The following is a 26,140-nucleotide window of genomic DNA, read 5'->3' on the forward strand; positions in this document are numbered from 1 at the left end:
CTGGAGTTTGGAGTTCGGGAGTCGGCGCAGCCCTTGCTGTCTCCACATTGACACCGTCGCTGCCAATTTCGCCAATATGGCAATTTAATCCCCACAATCAGTTTAAGGCATCGCCATTTATCTCGGGCGAGAGCTCCTAATGTGTGTGTGTGTGTTTGTGTGCGTGTGCGTGTGTGTTTGTGTTTGTGCACCTGGGCGGTGGTGGTGCTGCCGCGGTGGCTCAGGATTTGGCTCCATCGCTGTCAATTAACTCAAGTTTAATTGAAGGTGAAATTGTGGAAGAGAAAAGTTGATGTGGTCATGCAGCTCAGAGTGAAAGGCGGAGGTATCAAGGATCCGCATCGACTCTGATAGATGAAAGCACGCTGCGGCATAGACGAGCTGCAGCTTGTTGCATTTAAATCCGAAAACTTCCATCCCCAAGTCTAATTGGACGTGCCATTGGACTACACTAGTGTGCCGGGAGCGGTTGAATGGAAAGGCCTAGGTTTAATTATACTTGAAATATACATCCGGACTTTCGCCCAGTCATAGATTGTAAAATAAATTGGGGGACTTCACTTTTCATTTCGTTTCGTTTCGGGCGTATAATAAATTTCTCTTAAAATTCATTTCATTAAACAATTTCCATGAGCTTGCGACATGGACACAAAAGCTGAGGGCCAGCCACGGAAATCTTTTGTTTATGCGCCTGTGCTCCGGTCCCGGTTTCCCGCCTCTCGCCTTCCACTTCCCACCACCCGCTACCCGCCTCCCGCAGCCTTGTTGCTCTGCTCCACCAAATTAAGCAAGCTGACAATTTTCTCTCTAAACTGTATAACAACTTAATGAGCCTGCATAACTCTGGCCCAGCGTTGAGTACAAAGTCTGTCAGCCATTCTTTAGGGGAGGCGGGGACGGGGAGTGGGACGGAGGTCTGATAAAAAAAGCTCGTAAACTTGGCCCGAAGGCATTGCTGACTACGAGGATGCGTCGCAACAGTAAAAGTCATTATTCAGTGTACTAGAAGCTGGCTGCCGGCCCCGCCGCCTCCTGCGCGGCCCAGAAAGCCCTGCGTGTAAAAAATAATCAACTTTCCCAGGCAACTGTCACACGTTGTTTCAGCCTGGTGGCAAGTTTCGCGCAAACTTTCGTGCTCGGCGCGGAGACAACTTCCGTTTCTGGCAGGAGCAGGAGCAGGAGCACTTGCCTCGCGGCCATATTCGCTCGCATATGGCCACGTCCTGGCCATGTAGCGACTATAGACTCGGCCATGCTCCCTTACAAATGACGCATTAATGAAGTGATTTCGCCCGCGTCCTGGGGATTGAATTTTTGGATTTCTTTCTTTCTGTCCCACTGTCTCGCTGTCCCACTGTTCCACAGTCCCACTGTCCCACTCCGGCGCTCATTAACTTCCGTTTGAGGGCGCCCACTAAGCCAACTCCCACACCCGCCGCTCAACACCCACTCCTAAGCCTGCGAGCTGTTTGTTGCTTTATGCAAATGCTATTCTTGTTGTTATTGCCGCTGCTGCCGCTGCTGCTGCTGCTGCTGCTGTTGCTGCGGCGGCGGCGGATCCTGCTGTCGTTTTTGTTATTTTTGGTTTTATAGCAAAACACGCAAAGTAAACAAACTCCGGCTCGCCGCGCCCCGCCTCCTCCTTGGCGGACGCGAGTTTGCCAGCTCCCCGGCATGTTTGTACATATTTTAATTACGCGTTTCTGATTGGAGTAACATTTGAACATTTGACGCCGGCGAGCCAGAGCGCGTGGAACGCGTGCAGCGCGTTGACAATTGCGCCCAGCTGTCGTCTGAGGCCCGCAATTTTTGGTTAGCCGAAATTGACATTTGAAAAGGAGTTCGAAAGGGACTTTTCTTAAGCACACATTTATTATTAAGAGAGTCCAAAGACTGTTTTCCTCATCATATTTTTTCAACTCAAACATGACGTCTTAGTTAATTGAAGCCCAGATTGGATACTCGGATACTAGCATACTCGAGGACACGTGTGGCCCAGAAATTAGCATTGATTGGGGACAAGTATGTAGCATATGACTGTGGAGGCAGTAAACAACTTAATAAATAAATTTCTGGGCCCCATAAAAAGAGAACAGAACTCTCGATAAATCCACGCAAGCTGAAAAGAAACGGAGAAAAACAAATCTGGAGGAAAAAGTGATACAGTTCCGTTGCGAAATTCATATTTTCTGGCAGCTGCGAAATGCGAATCAGCATTGGCAACATGTTGACTTGACAGGCGGAGAGTGAAATTTCCAAGCAATTGACACCCTTTTGCAATCTGGCGAAAGGCACTTCAAGCTGAAGTCAACCCTCGATGGGTTTATGGCTTATAAGGGCAATTTCAATAAATTTGAGGCCGCCCGCTCTACCGCTCTACCACACCGCCCGCAACAATAACTGACTGTATGTATATAAGAATTTTTGCATAGCTCCAAATCAGATTATATTTTCGTTTACTCGCTTGAACAGGGTTAGGGTGGGTTTCAGGAGCTGCCCTGGGCAGCACTGCTGCAATCAATAAATCGATGTGAAAAGTCATTAACATAAATTACGGCAACAGACAATTAACAATCGACCTCCAATCATCATCAACAATTGGCATAATCCACTCAACGTCGCTGCGAAAATTGCCTCGTTTTAAATTGCAAATAAATTTTGATGGCATTAAATATTATAGAGGCCATACATAAGCCCCGACGCGGGCTGTAAAGGTATCAGCGCTGTTAATTGTGCGCTTAATTAAATTTTCATGCAGGTGTAATAAATGATTTTCGCCTCCGATGTCTAATTAGATTTCCGTTTTTACGACCCTCACGCACCGCCCCCTCTCGCATTGTCGCTGACCGTTGACTGACATCGCTCGCCATTGTGTCAAGTGCCTAAGGCCGCAATTATGTTCGCACTGCTGAACAATTCGACGACTGAATAACTGAATTACCGAATAGCTGGATAGCTGTAGAGCTGGATAGCTGATGAGCGCAGAGAAGTTTAATGTGGTGCATGCACAGTTTGTAAATCACTTGAAATGTCTGTAAATCACTTTAAATTTAAAACCTTCGACCTTTTTCCTAATCCCAATTGTGCATCTTTCCCGGCACTGGAAGCCCAGATCCGTTTTTCTGCTGTCCCCCTTGACTAGGCTTCGCACCTTCAGTAGCAGCAGGAGGACACTTGCCAGATGCAGGTGCAGGTGCAGGAGGCGGCGCCGGGCCACCCTTGGGGGCAGGTCCGGCAACGGCGCCAGGCTTAGCGTCCTTGGGAGCAGCCTTGGCAGCAGCTTCGGCAGCCTTGGCCGCGGCGAGTTCCTTCTTCTTCTGCTCAATCACGTCAATGGGCGGCCCCATCTGACGCCGCGGATCCCTCAGGTAATACTGATTGCCGAAGAGCCGAGTGGGAGGTCCCTCGGGAATCGTGGGAGGAGTCTGGCTACGAGCACTGACTGTATCCGCGTAGCGGTTGTTGGTCAGGTGCTTGCGACCCAGAAGAAAGTCGCGAACGAGCTTCAGGAATGGCGAGATTTCCCGGTGATTGGGTGCCATTTGTCAAATCAAAAGTTTTTGCGGAACGTAAAAAACCTAAGACTAGAATATTATCACAATATAAAATGTGTTTTTTTCTGAGATTTCTACACGAGATTTTAATTCTAACCGAGCTGTCGAAAATGAACGCCTACTCTGCGGATTACTGATGCTTCAAATACAGAGTTCCACTTGAGGAGTTGTGCCACTGCGCTGGCCTGACAGGAGGGCAGGCCCTCCTCCTGCTTTTGGCACAATTCAATAAGCATCAATCGCAATTGACTGTCAATCAAATTGCGCAACAAATCCGTCGAGCTGCATCAATGAATTTTAATATTGCCACAAACAACAACCGTAGAAAAGAAACAAAAGGCGCGCTGCGGAAATTCAGCAGGAAACGGGGACTGGGAGCTGCCGACTTGGCTCAAATGAAGACGCGTAATGAAATATTCGCACTTGTGGAAGTCAGTGCGCAAATGTCCAATTGAAATTAATAAAAACACTTCAATTTCCGATGCCAATCAGAGAACAAAAAAATGAAGAGCTCACGACAGCAACGCAGGCCGCTTCTGACAGCCGCACGCGCCAGGCTTTACTGTACTTAGTATTCGCCCCCGCATCGCCTGAGCTGTCACTTTGACAGCCCCCACGGCCGGCCGGAAGTCTGCAAGCCGAGCGTGTGAGATGTTTATCAAGTGAGCAAGATCCTTAGAACTCCGCTCACATTTCATCAGATAAGCAGCTTGTCGAGATTTACGAAATCGAGCTGATTATGTCCCTGTGATTGCGCAGCCCGGGCCGCGTGTCAAAGGGTGGTCCAGCCCACGGCTGACTGTTTACCTTTTGCATTTTCATTCTCCACGCTCCGAGTCCGTCCACGGGATCTGCAGTTGTTCCGCCCGCTTATCTGTTGTTATACAAGCGGCATTGGTTATGGGAAACGCATAAATCAGCTTGACTCCTCTCAATTTGATTCTAATTTACGGCACACGTTGCGCTAACATCATTTGCGATAAGCTCGCGCTTCTGAATATCAGGTTTACACTATTCACAATAGCAGCTACACAGTAATTGATTTCCATGAGAAAGAAAAATCGGACCCAAAGAACAACTGAACATGGGAAACTGCATGATTCTGAAAAATGGTAAATCGTCTGTATGAAAAAGTAAAATTTAATTTTGCAGCCAATCTGTGATCCGAAGTAATTAAAACAAAAGCCGTAGAACAAATTATAAGCCTTATTAATATACAAAAAACTTGAAATGATCTGCGAGAATATATGGTAAGATGCATAGAGCAAGGTATAACCGGATGTTATTCTAAGACTACATTTCAGTCACTCAGTAAAATTTTTAAAAATTTATTTATGTATTGATCACAGCAATAAAATCATAATCATGATAAAAAGAACAAATTAAGTTAAATAAATAATGTACCGTTTACATATGAATCAGACAGTATTCAAAATAAATAATGACATACTTCGAGATAGTTGATTCCTTATGATATCTCTACATATAAATTAAGAACAAACTTAAAATCAATAAGACGGACTGTTTTTTTCTAGCTTTTCTTCAAACCGTTTAAAATGCAAATCAGAATTGATTTGAATTCGCAACTAAATCGTAATGAAAGTCTAGCTCTAGCTTAAATATGCAGCCTCTAGAGCTAGAGCTTTCTTATTTGTTTATTGGTATATTAGTTCCCTGAACCACAGAGTGGCATTATTATTATTACTTTACTTAGTTTTAAAACATATTTTATTTGCAAATTACTTGATATTAAATTAAATATTATTAATCAAATCAAGCTCAAATTCAAAGTTCTACTTAAAAATCTTATTTCATAAAATTCTCAACATTGATTATATTCTACATAAATTTACTTATTATGCATATATTTTTTTACACTGATACATATTTATACAAAACTTTTCATTTTATTAATTTTTTTTTTTCGTATGACTTTAATAAGTTGGGTTCTAAGACTTTTAAAGACTAAAATTGAAAAATGTATTCTATTTTATTATAAATTATTCATTTAAGCATTTAACACCTTAACAATTATGTTTAAGGTTCTATTGTACAACAAATCAATTAATATGGATCAATATGAAATAATATAATTTTATATTCCTTACTTCACAACTTTAATTGTTTCATCCATTCGGATTCTTCGTTCATTCTCGTGAATATCCATAAATGTACTGCCCGAAGGATACCTAAAATTCTACATACATCATTATATGTTATACTTGATGTAGAACAAATCTTAGCTTGGATTCTTTTTCAATAACTGTTTTTCGGTGCCTCAAAGCGCATCAGATTGTTGCATTGATGTGAATGTGAGTAATGAGCGAAGGCTACGAATTATTAATGACACATAATATGTTTTTAATAAATCCAAACTTTAAATGCTTTGGAGGGCATTGTGCCGAGTGCTGCAAACTGAAATTATTTGACTTTTTTTTTTTTTGAGTATTTTGTGAAAAATGGCACGCACGAGTGGAAAGCCTTGGAGATGACATTCAATGCGCCGCTGTCGAGCCCTTCAGGAAGGGGTGCGTGGCTCGCATGGTGGTGGCAACGGCGGTGGCGATAGCGGTGGCGGTGGTGGGATGGGAGGCATTGTCACACATGCGGCTGACGTGTTCTCGTGTTCTGATTTAACTAATTGACACATGTAGCAAAGGAAATCAATTCGGCAGTTCGGTAATTCGAGCCGCCATCGAGCACGGGCTGGATTCACGCAGCGGCTTCAACTTCAGGGCGAAAAAAAAAAAATCTATGAAACGATCCAGCTCCTCTCCTTCCCTCTGCTCTGCTGTGTGTTCGAGTGTAATTCGATATGTCAACAGTGTCGGGAGGTTGCTGCAAAATGTAAAGAAGCAAAGATACTTTGCGAAAAGTAAAAGTAGCGAAGGTCAACATCATCAAAATGTCTGGCTAAACTTGCGGGCAGGACAAACACACATGCCACACACCCCACGTGCCGCATGCCACATGCCAGGGCAGTCGCTCCAAGGAGCAGGCCATGTCTGCTAGCTGCTCTCGGCTGCTGGTGGCCGAAGGCCAAAGAAGCCGCTCGCCTCGCCTTGTAGTGAAAATGATAATGTTAAAGTTTACAACTTAAGTCGTCAAAGTCAAACACACTCTGGGGAAATTACAAACACATTCGTGACAAGGCTGTGAGGCTGCCCCAGGACTTCTCCACTGCCACTGCATGGGGAGGTCAAGAGCTGAGGGTGGCGACTGGAGCGAACTTTTGTCTTATGTGATGAAATGGACTCGCACTAAGTTTACCTGCTCTAGTCTTGAGCTGACTATCGGATGTTCTGTTTGTTGTTCCAGCTTCTCGTGCTCCTTCTCCTGCTCCTGCTCCTGCTCCCCCTCCTGCTGCTGTTGTAATGCTCTTTTATGCTTTTACAGCGCTTCGGGGTGGTATTAGTGTAAAGCTCGCCCCGACGCCACTTTCGGTGGCTTAACTTTGAGATACAACAACAGTGGGCCCCGCTTGTTCTGCCCGGCCATTAGCATAAATAAACGCTCTAAGTGCGCTCCATAAAGGTGTAAATGCTTGATATTATTAGCCAAGCCAAGGCTGAGCGAAGCTCTGTCTGGCCGAGAGGAGAAACCGCCAACGGCCTGAGACGCGGGGCACTTCTGCTAGCGCTAAAATTTTATGCTGCGCCAAGACATAAAATTTGCTCTCAAGTATTTCATAAAATTTTGTTGCGCGTCAGAACAAGTTGCAATCCGGAATGGACTCGACTTTTGTTGTCTCATCAAATGAAATTTTATTAAATGAGAGCAAACTTTTGCCGTGAGTCCGCGGCCTCAGCTGATGATGATAATGAGTGAATGCATCACATAGTACATAATCGAGAATCGATAACACTGGAGCCCCTATGCTCGCATATATAGCTATTCCCATGCACCCCTTTTCCCTCCTGCCTGCTACTACAGCTGCAATATCCGATTTCTTCGCTTCGATTTTCAATCGGCAGGAGGCACAAGTAATACCCTCATTAAAATGCGCAAACGTTCTGTTTATGCACCGAAATTACGTTTGAGTTTCTCTCCATTGAAGTGGCGCTCTATTCATTCCGGGTGCTAAATGCAGAGTCTTTATTCATTTCATAGCCACGTTTATTGTTTTCCAAGTCATTTTCGGCATCTTATCAATTTTACTCACAAAGGCAGCAGCTGCCTGCTGTCTGCTCCTGCTCCTGCTCTGGCTGTAGCTGCTCCTGCTCCTGCTCCTCGAGCAGGAGTCGTGGCAATAAAAGAGTAACCATTGTTTCCGTTCGGCTGTCATTGATAATGGAGACACCCGGAACATTGTCTTTGGGCAACGCCTCCCTGCCTCGGCCGATGCTGGAGCACTTCAGCTGGCTTCCGTGCAACGTGAAACGTGACTCTCTTATCAATTCGACTTACTTATTGTGAAGCAGCCCCTTCTCGGGCTCCTGCCAGCTACAGCTGCAGGACGCTATCGCAACGGCAATTAAAATTTGTAGCTATTGCTAAATGGCGACTACAATGGGGAGTTCCATCCAATTCGATTTCGATTGCGCATCGTTTGCAAATCATTTCGCAATTGCCAAGAATTGAACTGGGTTTGGGGCAACTACTTCCGCTGCTCCCCTCCAATCTATACATGCCCCTGCCACATCTACCTCCGCTCAGCTCCGCCCCCCAGTTATGCGGCCTCATTTTTCACAGTGACAGCGCAATGGGCGTTAATTGCGTGGGTTTGGTTAAGGTTGAGATAAGCGCGCGTGATTTTCCTACGAATTTGCGCCCAACGGGCACAAACGCCCATCGCTTGGAGGGGTTGCTCAAATTTTGACTTGTTACGAGCTTGGCGGCATTCTCCCTCTCTTTCTCTTTCTCTTTCTCTTTCTTTTTTTTCTATCTTCATCTTCAACAATTTAAATGAGTCTTGCCTTTGGGCGCGCTCTGCGCTCTGCGATAAGAGCACACAGGGCAGGAGGTCAAAGTGTATTTTTGAATTGGCAAAACGTGCTGCAAATGGCTTAATTACGTCTGAAGAGCCAACTTTGATCTTGACTTTTGTAAGGTAAAACTCAAGCCGTTGTCTGGCCTGGGCGGAAATTTGAGATATACGAGATTGATTTTGAAATGCGCAACAATTTCAGTCTGCGTTTGCCCAAACCATAAAATTCTGATTTCTTTAAAATTAATTTAACACAAAATATAACAGAATTTTTCTTATTATATTTATATCAGGGCTTAACAATGGTGCCACTCCAATAATTTCCATTAATGCGAGTATTCTTAAAGCAGTTCCATGAATCCTTTAGCAATCTTTAATCTTTAACAAAATTTTTAATCTCTGTTAAAAATTAATTTGTAGCATTAGCTTTATATGATTGTCAAAGAAATGTCGAGGGGAAATAAATCACACTAAAATAAAATTAAACAAAATAAAAATTGCCATAGCGTTAAAGTTCACTTACTTTTAAACCACAGATGGTAGCTGAGGATTTTTAGCACATTTGAATATTCAAAGTAGATTTTGATGACTGATACTGTTAATATATATAATAAGCGAGCATCCATTCTTTTTTTCTGCTTAAGGACATGGAGTGCCTTATATCAATGGTATTGCTGCTACTCTATCAAACAAGTATTTCACTTTATTACATCACAAAAGTAGAATAGAATAAATTATCTTCATATTATTTGCACCATAGCTTTAAGTATTTAAACATACAGTGAGTAACATTAATATTCGTTTTCATATATTCCAACTCCATACGCAAATAAAACATGTAATATTAATTGAAAGTAAAAAAATGGTAAATGATAAGATATAGATTGAAAAATTACCCTTTCAAAGAAATTTGCATATTTAAAAATATTATTCTACAAAGAATGGCATTATATAATGTTACTTCAGTATTCTACATAGATTAAACGAAAGCTAGCTGAAGTTGTTGAGAAAACATTCAACCGTCAGGTGGCTCCTGCCTCTTCTTTGTATACGATATCACTTTCTTTATAAGGTGAATAGCTTGATTGAGTTTAAGAAAGCGCAGAAAGTATCAGCATTGATTAGAAAGCGAATGCTTTGAAGAATTCATTTTGTTTTGAAATTAGATTTCGGCGTACCTCGACTCTGATTTCATGCCTGGGCATCACTGTATCTATATTTGCCCAAGCCCCTGTAGGCGTGAAAATGGGCGGGCCGGCAGCATTTATATGCACATATTTCACAGTAAACATGACTTGACAACATGTCTGCCTCTTTCGCATGGTCTAAATATGTAAACAAATAGTTTCGGCAATTGCCAAGTGGGGCATGTCAGGACCACATGCGAGGCCCTCACCTCCACGCAGACGCACATGTGGTCAGAGAGAGAGAGAGAGAGAGGAGAGACAGGGAGAGGAAGAATGTGCCCCAGCCCTAGCCGGCGAGTAGCTGCATGTTGTGGCATGCGGTTGTGCAACGGCAACAACTTTTGCAACATGCAAAGCGAACCAGACGACTCGACTCGCCTCTCCTCGCCTCGCCTCACTGCCCTCTGCTTGGATAGCTAAATAAACGAGGCCTTAAATCGAACTTTGTACACGGCTCGGGTCGTTCCGGATTGTTATGGCTGTGCCAGAGGCCAGGGCTCGACCGGGCCAGGACACGGCAGGTAGCTACCGGGCTACCGGGCTACCGGGCTGCAGGGCTGGCGTCTCGTTTGAGGTTAACATATTTCAAGCCGCCACCCAAGCGGCTCTAACGACAGCCTGCGAGACCGGCTAACTGCCTGGCCATTTAACATGTTGCCAACATGCGTGGCAATTTCGCAAATTATAAATTTTCCACCTGCACAATATGCTGCATACCTGGCCAATTGGGTGCGGGCTCGCAGCCCACATAACTGTTGTTTAAACTTTTAAGCGCACACGCTTCCTGCCGCAACAACAGCGAAGCCACAGCGAGCAACAAGAGCAACAAGAGCAACAACGACGACAACTATCTGACAATTGATCGTTGTTGGCGCTGAACAAAGATTCAACTTGGCTTCTTGGCGCTGTCTGCCAGCTGAAATTAAGTCGACACCGGTTGATAGTTGCCCGCAGGGGAGGGAGGCGGGAGGCGGGCTGGCCCGTAAATACCGCAGCTGCTGCTATCTGCTGTTTCCGCATTCAAATAGTTTGGCAGCACTTTTCCGTGTAAAACACGGCGTATGACGCGTGTTTGCCGCGCTCGCTCGGAACTTGTGGATCAAGTTTTGAAACTGTGCTGCGATGTTAGACATTGTTTAAACAATTTGCAAACACTATCATAAATAAGCAAGATTTAATGTCTCGTTGCTTAAAGTGCATTGCGCAGCGATTGAATGGGAGTCCCAGCTGCATGCCATCGTCCGGATAAATCAATTTGCCCACATCTCTACGACGCACGATATATAAATGCTCGATTCGAAATAAATTTAGTGAGAACAAGGTCCCTCAATAACTCAACTGGGGCAGCTGACCCCAGGGCAAGAAATTTGCATTGAACAAAACGGAAAATGCGAGCAATTTGCGTAAGAGCAAATTAAATATTGTAACTGTAAAATAAATCTGATATGCCATGTATCGAAGGCAAAGTGCAAAGTGCAGAGGACAACAGGCAGCAGGACTGCCAGAGAGCAGGAGAGCAGGAGAGCAGGGAGCAGGAGCCGAAGAACCGTGGCAAGGGGACAACAGAGCAATCGAGTCGAGAATGCTTCCGTTTACCGCCTGCATAAACAAGACTGCACAAAAATATAAACAATATGCAAAACATGATGAAGACTGCGGAACAGCTTCAGCTGCAGCTCTCGCCTGGGCTGCTTGCCAAATATCAAGTATACGAACTGTGGCTCCACCCTGACTGCCCCGACAGCCAGCTCTGCATAACTAAAGGCGTGAGTGTGCGTAGGGAATTCGTAACAAGGTCAGCATTTGAAACATTTCGGAATATGCTGCCATCAATTTAACATCAAATGGCCATAAATCTTCTACAGAGTTTATTGATTAAATGCTGCTAAATAAATATTTAATATACACGAGCGATATACATACATATGTATGTATATATACCTCTACGACGTCAACGACAATTTGTACGTCAAATATTGAATTAAAAGTGCGCCAATAAAACTACGTTTCCCATCCAAAATGAAATCAAAACTTTTCTCTCTCGACTGCGACAACAATTTATATCAAATGAACGCAACTGCAGCAAAATTAGAGCAAAAGTCCTCCTCCACTTTGATTGACGTTGCATCAATATCAATCGAAAGTCAACAGACTATGTACAAATACATATACACATGTATTTGCATATATATGTGAATTTGTATATTTAAAAGCATTTGTCCGCTCCTCATTTTAAGTGAGTTTTTCTTTCTTTTTGGATTGTGTTTGTCTTTGCCTTCTGTTTGCGTTTGTCGAGACACAAAGACAACGAAAGGCAACGAATTTAAAATACTTCACTGAGAGTGGAATTCATTAAAAATATCGAAACGATATTTAAATGTGACTGTCAGGCCGATAGCAGTTTAACTTGACAATAAATAATCAATATTGAGCCAAGATCTTCGCTTAGCTAAAGGCTCAAAGATTAAATTGTTTACATTGCATACGCAAAATGTGATTCGATAAGTCGAGATTGATTCTTTAATCGGCTCGAAGAAATTACGGACTGAGAGCAATGGATAATACTTTTTTAAAATATACAATGAATTCAATTAGTTAATGTTTTGACCTGTTACCCTGTCATGTGATTTAAATATCTCAAAAGATAAGTTCATTAATAAGGGATCCTTTAATACTTAATTTGATCACGAGCTTAAGAATAATATTTCGAATTCGGAATGTCTGGCCGGAAAACATAAGAATTTAAGTTGATCTTAGGCTGATGTCAGAGTGGCCGCGATAAGCGATGCGATGCTATAAGCGATCAATATTGCAGCGATCTGCAAAGCGATGGCATGTCAGAGTGAAAGAGAGAAATATTGCTTGAATTGCCAAGGAGAATATATTTCACCTACTAACCAACGGTTATTTAAGCTCAGCACGCAACGAAAACACACGTATAAGAAAAGCTTTATTACGCGATAAAGCGAGAAAGCATTTCAGAAATGCTTTCTCGTAACTCGCCTTACTTGTCGCTTTGGCTCTCTTCTCGCTTCGCTTGCACTCTGACATGTTTTAAGCGATCACATGTAAATCAGCATGTAGAGCTTTCTCGCTTGTTGTCGCTCCATATTATCGCATCGCTTATCGCGGCCACTCTGACATCAGGCTTAGTATGTTAAAGATTGTCCAGCTTCAATAACGGCAAAGGTGATTTACACTCATTCAGTCCATGTAATAGTCGTCATAGTAGCGAGTATACTCATTTGGTCTGTTGAACGAGTATAAAAACCGGTAAGGGTTATGAAGTAAACGTGTCAACAGACGACATTTGGACATCCGTTAGGAACAGAGGACATCACATATATCCATCACAGGCGCTATTTGAGCTCAGCCTAAACATTTTTGCGGATCCTTCAGCAATCCGCACACTTAAAATATTTACGCAATCAGAATTAATGCAACTGTCATGTTTTCTGTCCCCGCCCTCCGTTCTCCGGCATCGCTCACGAAGCGTTTAATGCAAATACACTTTAGAATTGCAGCCGACCGCATCAGGAAGGGTGGCCTCTCTTCCTGCTCCTGCTCCTGCTGCTGCTGCTGCTGCTCCTGCTCCTGCTCCAGTTACATTCGGCTGGCTGATGCATGTTTAAATTTAAACAGTAAAACCAAACTCATTACCAACAACAGGCGAGTGTGTTCTGTGCGCTGTGCTGTGATGTGTCCGTCGTCGTTGTCAAATTACCAAACTGTCCTTTTGCGTAATTTTGTGGACATTGAAAATCGCTTTGATTGAACCGCATGCCAGGCAGCAACAACAACAACAACAGCAACAACAGCAACAACAACAACGGCTACAACTGCTGCACTACAATGGCCGCACATAAAACAAACAGACCACGTCCTGCCAGTGTCCTGGCCACATCCAAATCCACTTGCAATTGCAGCTGCAAATGCGCTCCGCTGCACTTACACGCATCCCAACTTCAGCTCCATGTGTAAATTGCCGATGCGGATGCGGATTGGGCATTGGGCATCGAACATTGGACATTGGGTATTGGGTATTGGGTATTGGAGAATTAACGATTGGGGACGTGGAGGATTAAGGGATTGGTTTTATGTCGCTTGCGCTCGAATGGAGACGCATTTTACTGCCCTGCTAATCTCTGAGCGATGCGTTGCGCCAATGCGAAGTAAAAGCGAAACCAAACTCGGGCAACTGAGCCCGGCGAGTGGGCGTGGTGGTGGGTGTGTGTGTGGGGCGCGGGGCACGTTTGCCGGCCCAGCAAGTTGACTTTGAAAATCAATTAACAACATCAAACAGACACTGGCTGCTGACGTGACGTGGACTACAGCCTCCGGCCTCCGGCCTCCGGCGTCCGGTGTCCGGTGGTTGAGAGTCGCCTCGCAAGTGTGTAAATTGCAACTGTAAATCAAATATGACAACGCAGCCGATGCAAAATTTCCATGTGTGTCAGTCACATTAATTGTCCGAGCCAAGTGGGCGGCCATTGGCCTGCATTGGCCCCGGGTGGGCGGGGCATATTTTATTGTTGCGTTAATGAGTGTGCATAGCGCTGCCGTAGGCTTGGGTGACCAGAGACGCAACGGGTGTGAGCCAGGCATAGAATATGGTTTGCATTCCCAATAGACCCACTGGACCCACTAGACCCACTGGAGCTGCACTCCACTGTTGCAGTGCTGCAAGCTGATGCTGATGTGGCACAAAAATATGTTGCCATACGGCATGTGGAGGGCAGTTTAATTAATTGTATGTGCAACTTGCTTGAATAAAAGGACATTAATTGGATATTGATTGCACGAGTGATAAATAGTGGGCCACTCGGACTGCAAAGGAGTTGACGGAGCTGTCCATAAACCCGCCCAGCTTCAATTTCCACCCCCCCCCTAAAAAGCCGGATAGACCGAAAGTGAGAGCATCGCAGGTGGCATAAAACTTTTCAGGTCAGTGACTCGTCGGCTCGTTGGCTCTTTGATTCCTTTGACTCGTTTACTCATTGAAGGAAAACATTTGCAACTTTTCTAATTAAACAAGCAACAAATTAGTTAAATCAACTTAATCAACTCGAAGCGACAACGCACACACACATAAATAAATGTATATATATTAGTAGAGTTCCATGCAGACGAGTAGCTAGTACCCCTTAGATGTACTCAGACACGAGCTAATAAAATTATTTGCTCAACAACTGCACAGTCCGCAGAGCAAACAAATGGGAAAAGAAACTGCATGGCAAGTTATGAGCACGTAGATGACATAAAATGTTTTGGGCTCTGCTCTGGGAGAGATGAGTCCGCTTCATCGCATTTGCATGCAGCTCGCAGCAAGCATGACGTGATAATTTACCCAACTGCCTATAGAGGCAGGCGTAACCCCAGCCTGCTAGCTGCTCGCAGGGCCCCTGCTCAAATCAGAGACAGTTTATAGGATGCAAACATCAAATTTGATGACGTCTCTGCCATAATTATGCGCGATTTGTTGTGTACAAAGCGACTGGCTGGGAGATGGGCGGAGCTGTGGAGCAATATAAACTGAAGTCGGCGACAGTTTTAATGGGCACTTTATGGGGGGAGCTTGGATGGGATGCTGCTCCCCAGCTCGCGCCAATAAAACTTTATGAATGCCTGTCAGATAAACAGCTGAGATTAATTTCAATAGTTTATGATCGAAGCTAGATAGTCGGGGTGACTTGAATCAAGTAATTCTTAAAGCTCTAGCTCCGACAGCCCCAGTCAGTGGTGCTTTAGTCTCCATTGTCGAAAAAATGCCAGCTAGACAAAGTCAGACCGAAACGCAGACCGCATTATCTCGCCCTCCTCCTGCTTAGCGTCCCGTTTATGGGCTAAGCTGAAGCTCTCGCCGCGACATGTCTGCGGTATGTGGAAGACCTTTCATTGGTGCAATTTTCTTTGACCGGCTAGACGCCATTAGAGCTGTGGCTGGTGGCATTCCAGAGGAGGCTGGGCGTCGAGCTGTTGACTGCTCTGTGGCGATAACTGGGAATTAATTAAACGCCGAATGAAATTAAAATGAAACCGCAAACTCGAAAGCTGCCTTCAAGTGGTGCGCCATAAGGTCTATTAATAATGGCATAAACGACTTAAAGATATAAATTCGGATGTGCTATGCAGTGCCACACCCCTTTACGGGCAAAAACAGTCCACGACTAGCCCCATAGGCTCTGTTGCCCAACTGTGGCTTTCATAATGTTTGACGGCTGCTTCCTCTTTTTCTGTGCATTCTTCTTCTTCTTTGTCTGCATTCATCGAGCAGGCCTAACAACACAGGGCGAAGCCCCACGCCTCCTGCCGAAACGGGTGAGTGGGTCGGGCGGAAACTCGAAACGAAACAACTGCAACAAATGCAACTCTGGCAGCGACTTTCCACTTCCGCTGCACTAAAAGTTTAAGTTCATTTCCGCCAGGGCGTAGAATTTTGCGAAAAATTCATTAGAAGTTGCACAAACACGCGACTGGACCTGGACTCCCTCGCCCATATCACTGCGTCGCCCTCTTCCCTCTTCACTTGCATCTTTTGTTCTCTTTTCTCTTTTGCTCGTCTCTCTTTGAATAACATTTGCGCCACCACTTGGCTTAGCAAATTCATAGATCAGCTCCCAGATGCAGCTCCTTCGATATGCGTCGTTCTCACGAACTGTTTGTCCGCCATTCTCTCGAAATGCTTCCGACCTCCACTGAGCTCCGCTTTGTTGGCGCACCTTCAATGCCAGCTGCAGAGACACGTTCGTCTTGTCATTTCGTAGTGTGTAATTAGTAGCAATTAATTAAGATTAACACTTGATAGCTCCCACTTCTTAGCGGGCAACACCGCAACGTGTCCATGTCTTGCCCCCAGTTTGGGTCCTCGACTAACGTGTCGACCCGTCGCCCGAGTTTCCCACATAAGTTTCAACCAACTGACAGAGATAAATGACTGTCATTGCACCAAGTACACGACGATTAGATAACGCTTAAAAAACCAGTAGCTTCCGTAGAGCGTATAGTGCTCTAACTGTCTGAACTCCAGATGCAGAAAATGAGTATGCTTAGACATATGTAAATACATATCTGTATATTATAACTAAAAGGGTAAACTGAGTATTAAGAATATAAAGATTAAATTCAAAATTCAATTCAATTCATTATTTTAACTTCTTTTAAGCAGCCGCGAGTAAATTTGTCCTTTATCAATGTTCTTCTCAAATACTCTTTCTTTTGAACTGATTTTGACCTCGCCGCCAGACACAGCTTGTTGCAGATATATGGTATGAGAAGAATTTACTTTAAGCCATTAGGCTTAGAGACTTAATATATATTTTATTTGCAGCCTTATGATAATGAAGTATAAATCTTACTGAGAGATAATCATTCGAATTTTGATTTTCTAAAATTTCAACGGATTGATTTGAACACAATATACACGATCCATAAGAGGAATTTATTCGATTGCAGCCATGTAGACTTCAAATATTTACAGTAGAACAGAGAGTTTAGAGTTATATTTTAAAGAACAGTAGGAATGCATGGAAAACTATTAAGGCGTATTCAAAAAATCCTGTTAGATGTTAAGCACTTAAAATGTTAAAATTTCAAGTCGTTTAACTAGAGCTAATAAGAAATTCTCTAGCGAAGACATATGGGAATTCTTGATACAGCTCTAAAGACAAACGATTTCCTTCACACATTCTGATATGGTATGAATCCTATATTCCCAATAATTTGTTTAGAAAAAGTCAATTATAGAGGCTGTGTGCTGATAAAACTTTCCGTTTCGTCTCATTTCAGGCCTGAAGGATCCTAATTTGGACAGGCACACCACTAAAGGTAAGAGGGCGGAGGTCCTCATTTTATTTGGCTGGCCCAATGGAAATCATAAATTTATTAAGGCCCCACTTAAGTCCAAATTGTCGAAATAATTGCAAACCAAAATTTGTTGCTCGACACAAAGTCAAAGGGCGCCACAGTAACCCAGGCGAAACCCACACACTGAACCACAATAACTATAAATTCCCAGGACTCGGAGCCCGGTCACAGCGAGCAGACGAAGAGGCGAAGGGGCGAAGAAGCCAGCAGCCTCTTTAAAACGCAATCAAGCTGAAAATTAATTAAAATTTTAAGCGGGATATGAAAATAATGTGCAGCCGAAAGAAATTACACTGGCAAACAAAGCAGTGGCCACACCTCAGCTCAAGAGTTGAGGCGCCCAGCCCCTGCTCTGCCTAGAGGAGTCGGCGTTTAATTTAAAACTCACTTGTTACATTCTTAGACGCTGACTTCGACGGCAGTCTTCAGTCTTCAGTCTGCGTGTTTGTCCCAGTTGGAAGTCGTCTCGATTTCATTAAAAATGTTTTTATGCTCACATTATCCCTTTACTTTAGCGTTGACTTCACGTCTCGCTGTTTTAGCGAGCAATTTAATTTGACTATGAAACGGCAGCCGCATCCTTGACACTTTCGCTTTCCACCTCCCCACCGCTCCGCCCTTCCACGTAGCTGGCTACCCTTGCCGATGGCTTGTTTTAAGCAGCTTAAGCTTGTCGTTGAGGTGCTCGTTACCCACGGCTGCTGCTCCTGCTACTCCTGCTCCTGCTGCTGTTGCTGTTAAAGGGCTCATAATTTCACGCTCCGCGCACACACAAGTCCCCCTCGCCGTGCTGCACCTGTGGCCTTTAACTGAAGAGTTCTCACCGATTCCACTGTGCGTGTGTCGACACAATTTACACCAAAGGCTTTGCTTCCTCTCGCTTTGAGCTGCTGAAGGCCCCACCTCAATCCAATCAAGCTTAAGTGCGATGTTGAATGCCCTGGATCTGCAATTGCCGACTTCTTGGCATTGTATGCCTCACGATCTCTGCTTTAAGCAGTTCTAGCACAGAGCTAAATGCTGACAACTTAAGTGTTTTTGCTTAACAAGTCTTTAAACGAAACTCTCACTTAACTGTGATTAGTGATGACACGAATCTATCATATAATACACAATAATCGATACTTTGCATCCATTGGCGATTTGATTTCATCACAAAACAGCTTGAGGCATCGTTAGTACTTGTGATTAAATGAAACCATAATCGATTTTTCCAAATAATAGTCGTTTGTATCACCTGAGTATTTTCACGGAGCAGCTCTCAGATCTTTTCTCTAAAGTGGGTGCTCCTCTTATGGAAAAGAAGAATAGATTGGTCAATCTTTCGAAGTTATTGTTTCTCAATTCCAGACCTGATAAATATATGATTACATATATTTTTTGAGAATTTAATATGTTTTTATGCAATAAATTACTTTAAAAAATTATTTTAAAAATCATTTGCTTAATGAATAATCGATTATTTTATATTGGCCCTAATGGCGAAATTTAAATTAATCAGGATTCAATAATAATCGATCAATGAATTTTGTTTGCCATCACTAGCTGGGACTGCTTACTCTTTTAAAGGACCTTTACATTCCTTTGAGGTCATCTGCAATGCCATGAGACGGGAGTTTATCTCTTGCCTTCCTGTTGCTAGTGGAAGGACTTGACATTGGCTCTTCCACTAATGTGATGAATGGCCGTGTCAATGCACTCGCAAAAAACGGGCCATAAAAACTGCTTTGGCGTCGTAATTATTCTGGTGGCACAGCCAAGACCCCGCCCACTCGCTGGCTTGCAAATTATTCCACGGCAACTAGTGCCCCATTCTCGCCAACATCACTTTAATCTCATAAATCAAACGTAGACGGGGCATACGAGCTGCAGCACAGCCGGCCGCACATATCATAGCATTTAACATATTTCACTTAGGCAAACATTTAATCCTGTACCATGTCCCAGGACCATCGACCTGGCGGCCTACCTGTCTGCCTGTTGGCTGGCTTGAGTCGGCAACATTTTCATTTCCGCTAGCGTTTTATTTTTATTTCTTATTACACGTTATCAAATAATGAATATCAAATGTAATGCTTATCATTTATTTGCCAAGGCGGCGCCCAAATGGATTCGATGCCACCAACTTGTGGGAAGCTGACCCAGCCCCAGTCCCAGCTCCAGCTCCAGCCACAGCCCCAGCCCCAGCCAGGTGGCAACGTACATATATATTATAATATTTACTTAATTTTCATTTATAATTTTTGCCGTGGCAGGAGGCATATGAGATGGCAGCCAGACCTTGGCCGTGGATAGAAAAAGTGGGGAGAAAAAATGCTGCATAATAAGCGAGCTACGAATAGCGAAAGTTGCTCAGAATTGCTGGTGGGGCATGGGGGGGTAAAAGTCAATTGCAGGTGGCTTAAGCTGGCAGCTGAAGCGATAAGCAGAGTATTTGAATTTTTAATAAAATGAAATGCGAATCCCTACAAGCTTGGCTCGTCCCGTTCCTTAATGCATTTGCCACTTGTGCAGAAGCTGCGGCAAAAGAGAAGCGAAAGAAATTATTCAAATTCGACTCGTGGCTCGTGGCTCATGGCTCGTGATTGCTGCTGCCATTTCGCCATTTTCCTGTCCTGTCACTGGCTGTGAAAGCTGCGCTGCTTGCCCATCTGTTTCTTGGCACATTTGAGCTAATCTTTCGGTCAGCCAGCATCCCATTTCGTGCTTCCAGTCCGATTCGCATTGTCCGTCGCGTCGGTCCGTCTGCAGTTTGTTGTCTATTCGCTTTTTGGGATTCCAATTTGAATGCTTCGTGGTTTTGCCACCGACACCCTGGATGGGTGTCCCTACGATTCGGTGGGTCCAGCCAATATTATTTTATTCATGCCATCGTCATTGTGTTTGTCTTTTTTGCCGTCCTGCTCCTGCTCGTGCTCCTGCTCCTGCTTCTCAGCTTTATTGCACTTGAAAAATCGTAATTAGAATTGGTAATGTATTCAAATTAACTTTCATTTCCGTGTATTTGTTTTGGCGTCTCTTCAAGGGGGCGACGCACCCACCTGGCAAGTGAAAGCTTTAGCTTCGGCTTGACAATTAAGCGATAAGCAAGAAGCGATATTATCTGAATATCGAGCAGAGGAATAACCCAAGCACATTCCCTCTTGCAATCAAATAGAAATAGATTATTCTTCTTCTTGCTAACTGCGGGGGCGGGCGGGTAGGCGGGGAATCGTTTGCGCCATCTAACACATACTTTTGTTACCATATTTCAAAATCTTTGTTTGCCCAGCCACGGAAGGAAAAGTTTTGCCGAACAAAAAGTAACTGAACGTGCGGCGGCATTGAAAGCGGCAAGAGCCAAAGCCAAAGCGTAAGCCAAAGAAAATGTGGAAGCAAGAAACTGCAGAAACTTTCGCAGGCGGAATCGTAAAGAATTCAACTAATAAAAATCAGCCACTCAAGTGCGAAAAAATCGCGAAAAGCATCATCAAATAATGTGCCACTCAAGCCGAATGCCAAGCGTGTCCAGCCCCAACTCCAGCTCCAGCTCCAGCTACCCGAACCGAACCGAAAGACAAATAGAAAACAAAAGTAAAATGTAAAAGTGAGTCGAAATAAAACTATGCTCGCTCCCAGAATCTGGCAGGGCATGCGGCCACACCCCCACCCAATTCGCCCCCCTCGATGTACGTCATCGGGCGAACTTCGATGGTCTATATAGCCAGAGCTCCAATCTGTCTTCCAACGGCAAGGGAGTGGACGGGGGCTGGGCGGGGGGTGTGGTTGCTGATGCGTTGGCCACATATTTCCGCCGCCACGAAGCGTGCTAGGTATTTTCCCAGTCTATATGTCTATGTGTGTGTGTGTGCGTAGCGGAAAAGCAATTTTCCTTTGTGTCGTGCTCAGGTTTCAGCTCGGATTGTTTTCGCCGTCTAGTTTTTCCTACGCGCTGCATTGAGCTGGCAAATTTGTTGCAACAGAAATAAACACTTTATTAAATGCATTGGAATAAACGCAGCCGAAGAGTGTCTCTCGCTGGCGCAGTTCTATTTGTCTTCTCCTCACATGTGGATAAGCTCTGCGGATAAAAAGTTTGGCGGACTCTCGAAAAGTGAATTTGGTGCTAAGCTCCAGTCCGTGCAGCGAACTGAATCTTAAAGCGAGGCACCTAAAAAGTTGCATCTTTTGTTCTGCACGGACTTAAGACTGCAAATAAAAACGAGGAGCCCGGCATTGCACGTCTTTCTAAGTAAATATATTGACACTGATTGCATTGAGCCATGCGACTTGGGCTTAGTCGGAAGAAAACGAAAGAGCCTAAGCTGGAGTTAGTTCGCCCTATGCCTCAATTACCTTAAGCGAAAAGGGAGGAGTCAGCGGATAAAAGGCACTGCGGCTAGACCCCACGTGGTGATACTTTTCCGTTATGAACCGATCTTTTATTTTTGTTAAGTATAATCATAAAACCACATGACGAATCAGGAACATCTATATATTTTCAAAGCAGTTATTAGCTTTATCCAATAAGACCAAGGCAAAGGGGTCTTCAGTAGTCAATGGGGAATAGGGTAAGAGGGAAACAAATAGGGAAAGTAGGAAGCAAACGAAATGGGCATTTAATATACTATATGCAATTATCGAACTAGTATTGACATCTAAGCAGAAAAGAGTAATTGAATCTCATCAGATATTTCTCTTCAATCTCTCCTTTGAATATATTTACTTATTACGCAAGGCAATAGTTCGGGAGTTCTCGTCCCACTTTTAAAGTCCCCCTCTCCTTCTAGCTATTAGCTTAACTTACTCCCAACTCTTTGAATGCGAACAATCAATGTGTGCTCGAGCATTCAGTTGAATAAGAATAATAGCTCTATTTGAGATCTGTATAAAGCCAGGGCGCTGGGCGCCTTAATCATTTCATCAGATCTCGGCGAGTACACAAATTATGATTTAAATATTTATTTACTTTTTGCATTTGCCGTCAGTTCAAAGCGGATGGATGCCTCCCCGCACACTTAAGCACACTTTCTCATCTACCCATAATCGAAGCCAGGAATCAAATTATGCTAGAATTGAGATTGATTTTTTATTCAATTTTAATGCGACAAACGAAGGCAGATAAACAGACACCGACACCGACAGCAGAATCAACTCAGACACACACACGCACACGCACACGCACACATGCATGCAGACACACCCACACACATGCAGACACATGTCCCTTGGCGCTTGGCCCGTGGGCCGAATGCTCTGGATTCGTTTATGGGCCCTATAGACCCAGTGACAGGGTGCTTCAAATCAGAGTCAAACACGTGGCCGTGGCCTCAGCAGCCTCGCCTCGTTGGCTGGGGACAAATTACAGCAACGATGGGACACGGGGGAGTGCCACTGGATTAGGTCGCTGCCGGCTGTCCTCGTCCTCGTCGTCGTCCTCGTCGTCGTCCTTATGGGAAACTTTTTGAATATTACAACATAAATCGATTAGCTTCCAGTCGTCTGCCTCACATGTGAGTACGTGTGTGTTTACTCTGTCTCGCTCGTGTGTGTGTGTGTGTGTGTGTGTGTCTTGTCACTGATTGACACTTGAAGTAAAATTTTTCGCTCTCCACTTTTTGCTGTTTGCCGTCGTCCATTGATATGCGTCTGCCACTTGAGTTGACAACAGCCAGCGATGCCACTGACACTTCATCTTCTCCTCAGTTCCAGCTGCAGTTCCAGCTCCAGCACCAGATCCAGCACCAGCTCCAGCTTCAGTTCCAGCTCCATTTTCCGTGAGCACTTCAAGCGAACTTGTTTGCGCTTTCGTTCCCTCTTTGCAGGCATCTTCCATCAATAGCTCTTCATAATCATACCGGCAAATTGGCTTTCAGTTGATGCCTTCGGCTTTGGATGCCCATGGTCTTTGGCATCGGCCCGATTTCCAGCATAAATTGAAAGGAAATTAAACATTGAGCGCCAGTGGAATGGAATTGGGCATTGCAGCTAATTGCTTAGCTGCAGGACAAATTGTCACGAGATGATTGTATTTCACTTTAGCCAAACGCAAATCGAACCTGAATGCCTGGAGTCAGTGGGTCAGTTAGATCAGAGGAATCCGGGGGAACCGAGCGATGATCCCAGCAGTCAAATAATCAAACTTCAATTCAGCTCACCGCAGCCCCCAAGGCAAACAATTCAACAAATCTGCTCAGCAAATTTATTGAACAGACAAACTGCAATTAGCGCACACAAAGCGCAAATACAAGTAAATTATTAGAGGCCCTCGACTTAGGGGTGATTCCCGTCTGGCCCGATTGCTGCCTCGACATCTGCAACTTTACACGAATCATGCGAGTCGCGCGAGTTCCACGTATGCATGCGAATGGGAGAGGGGCTAAGCCGTTGAAATCAATTGTCTTGGCAACAGACTCTGGTCGGAAATCCCATTGTGTAGAGCTCTGTCAGTTTTTGGGCTTTAAGGATGCAGCCCTTTCGGCTTTTTAGTCCAATTAAATGCGGCGCAGGGCTCGTTGGCAGATCCATTGCAATTCGGACTGATTGTTGTAGTCCCTTCCACATTTTTTAGAAGTGCGCTCTGCTGCGCTACCTGGCCGAGAATTGAGTTTCACGGTTCGTTGGCCAGCAATTTGTTGTCGCAGCAGTTAGCTTTGACTTTATCTTCCGCATCTACATCTCTGCTCGTCCCTTTTGCAGCTATATACTATTTCCATTTCCATTTCCATTTCCACTTCCACTTCCACTTCAACCTCCATCTCCACTTCCACTTTCGTTTGGCTTCTGACTTTAATCTTTAACCGTGCACTTTCGCCGGCCAGCGTATAAATTGTTGACATTATTTTTTGGACCTCATCGTGGGTCTTGGCCCTCCTTGTCCCTGGCGCCGGCTGCGTGGGAAACTGTGTTCTCCGTGGCGCAGCATCCTTGTCGTCGCGTTTGTCCGTCGGCTGGTCGTAATTATCACGCTAATGAATCAAGTGAACTCGCTTGTAACTAATTGATATGAGAAACTGACGTGGCTTTTCATTCTCGGCTGCCGGGGGTTGAAGCTCTCGTTTCCCGAGCACCCTCACGTCATGTGCGAGCTACGCATCTATTTTTGTTGGAAACCGTATACGGGATAACAGTTTTTTACTTTCCTGGCATTTGCATGTTGGACTACATCCCTACCCATACTCATGTGCAGTTCATTCGATGCCGCAACATCAATATTTATGCAGCTAATCAGCAGCACGCAAAATTAGACTAAAAGCCGTTTCCCTGAATGGAAGGAACAAAAGAGCCAAAATCCAATCGAATCAAAGCCCATTGCCGTTAAGCGAGGCAGGGGGCTAGGCGAGGAGGGGTTTGCAAATGGAAAAAGTTCATTAGGAATAAAAACGTAAATTTGCTTTCTATATTTCCCATGGAATGGGAAGGGCCGTAACTTTTTAGTCGTGTAAACTTTGCCTAAATGATTTTTCACGATCTTCGGCTGCTGCGCTTTGTTTCGCTCTGAACTTTTGGGGCGCTTTACTTTTATTTCTGTAGCTCATTTCTGGCATATGGCCCTGGGGAGTTGAGAGCTTGTTAAGCGACTTTTCTCCAGGTGTTGGCTGGGCCTGTCTCTGCGCACGCTGATGATTTCCGCTCCCTGGGGAGCTGCGTCGGTAATAAATGTGATTGTTTTCGCCGGAGGCACCGCACTCGAGCATCCTTGTTAATATTAACGATATTTAGCATAAACAACTTTGCTCAAATTGCACAAACTTTGCATAAGCCAGACAATCTGTGCGCCTCTGCTCCGCAATCAATTTCAATTTTAAGCCCTTTACAGCAAAGACAGCGTTTTTAATTAATCGTCGGATTACCAGGAGCTGCCCAGCGGCCAGGCTGGGCTGGGTCAGTCCGGGTCGTGCCAAGGGGAGGATATGGCCAGGCTCGTGGCTGTGGTCCTGGTCCTGGTCCTGGTCCTGGTCCTGGTCGTGGTCGCAGTCCTCGACAACGATTTGCGCTGTAGACTCCAGCTGTCCATTTTTTCATTATCTGTGCCATTTATTCTATTTTTGTCACACAACTCAACTAAACGAGCGACAAATTGCCGGAGCCTGTGGCTGGCCGGGCATCATCCTCGGCCATGATGAACTTTTATTGTTCCGGGCCGCGCTTAATCCTTTCACGCTTTGTGTCATCAATGCGACAGGCATGATGCCGGCCGGCCTGCCGCACTTCTGATGGATTTAGCCAGGCACGCCAATAGTTCGAGTGCTCGAATCGAGCCATATGGTCCAAGGCGCTCCAGCAATGCCATAGAGATGCGTTGCCCAGGGCGAAAGCGCAAAAAATACAATAAGAGCGGACTCATTTCATTTTGCCCGTATTGTGGTTTGCTATTTGCGCTGCAAATCTGTTTTGAAAACCAATAAGTCTGATTTATTGGCTGCCTGCCAGATATCATAGAAGTCTCTCTGCATTTGTGACGGCTGCTCGAACTATGATGAAGTGCCTCGACTCGCAGCGAGCGCTCTGGAGAGGACTGGAGTGGAGCAGAGCTATGACTAATTGGCTCTTGCTAGCGATTCATTAATGAGTCCATGAGAGGTTTGCTTTGCATGTGGCCCACTAGTTCTGAGCCCCGGTTATCATCG

The 26,140-nt window shown here is 44.6% G+C and overlaps 2 protein-coding genes across 3 annotated transcripts in view; one reads left to right on the forward strand and one right to left on the reverse strand.

The window, feature by feature from the left end:
* LOC6583538 (probable serine/threonine-protein kinase yakA) overlaps positions 1-26,140 on the forward strand; it is a 65,975-nt gene that overhangs the window by 32,516 nt on the left and 7,319 nt on the right. Inside the window, exon 3 of one of the 2 annotated variants that reach the window (XM_032731514.2) lies at positions 17,454-17,492. The exons of the other annotated variant lie outside the window; for it this stretch is intronic. Coding sequence (XP_032587405.1) covers positions 17,454-17,492 — 39 coding nt within the window. The remainder of the gene's footprint in view (positions 1-17,453; positions 17,493-26,140) is intronic. 2 annotated transcript variants of the gene reach the window in all.
* LOC6583537 (NADH dehydrogenase [ubiquinone] 1 alpha subcomplex subunit 7) lies at positions 2,974-3,675 on the reverse strand. Its single transcript, XM_002009167.4, has one exon. It carries the CDS (start codon positions 3,540-3,542, stop codon positions 3,072-3,074), a length of 471 nt encoding a protein of 156 aa, XP_002009203.1. The 5' UTR covers positions 3,543-3,675; the 3' UTR covers positions 2,974-3,071.

The sequence above is a fragment of the Drosophila mojavensis genome, unplaced genomic scaffold (genome assembly GCF_018153725.1).
Source record: "Drosophila mojavensis isolate 15081-1352.22 unplaced genomic scaffold, ASM1815372v1 contig_74, whole genome shotgun sequence".
Classification (NCBI taxonomy): domain Eukaryota; kingdom Metazoa; phylum Arthropoda; class Insecta; order Diptera; family Drosophilidae; genus Drosophila; species Drosophila mojavensis.

What these genes read in the sequence shown, in the direction of transcription:
- LOC6583537 (XM_002009167.4), bottom strand. Translation starts at nt 3,542, where the DNA reads ATGGCACCCAATCACCGGGAAATCTCGCCATTCCTGAAGCTCGTTCGC.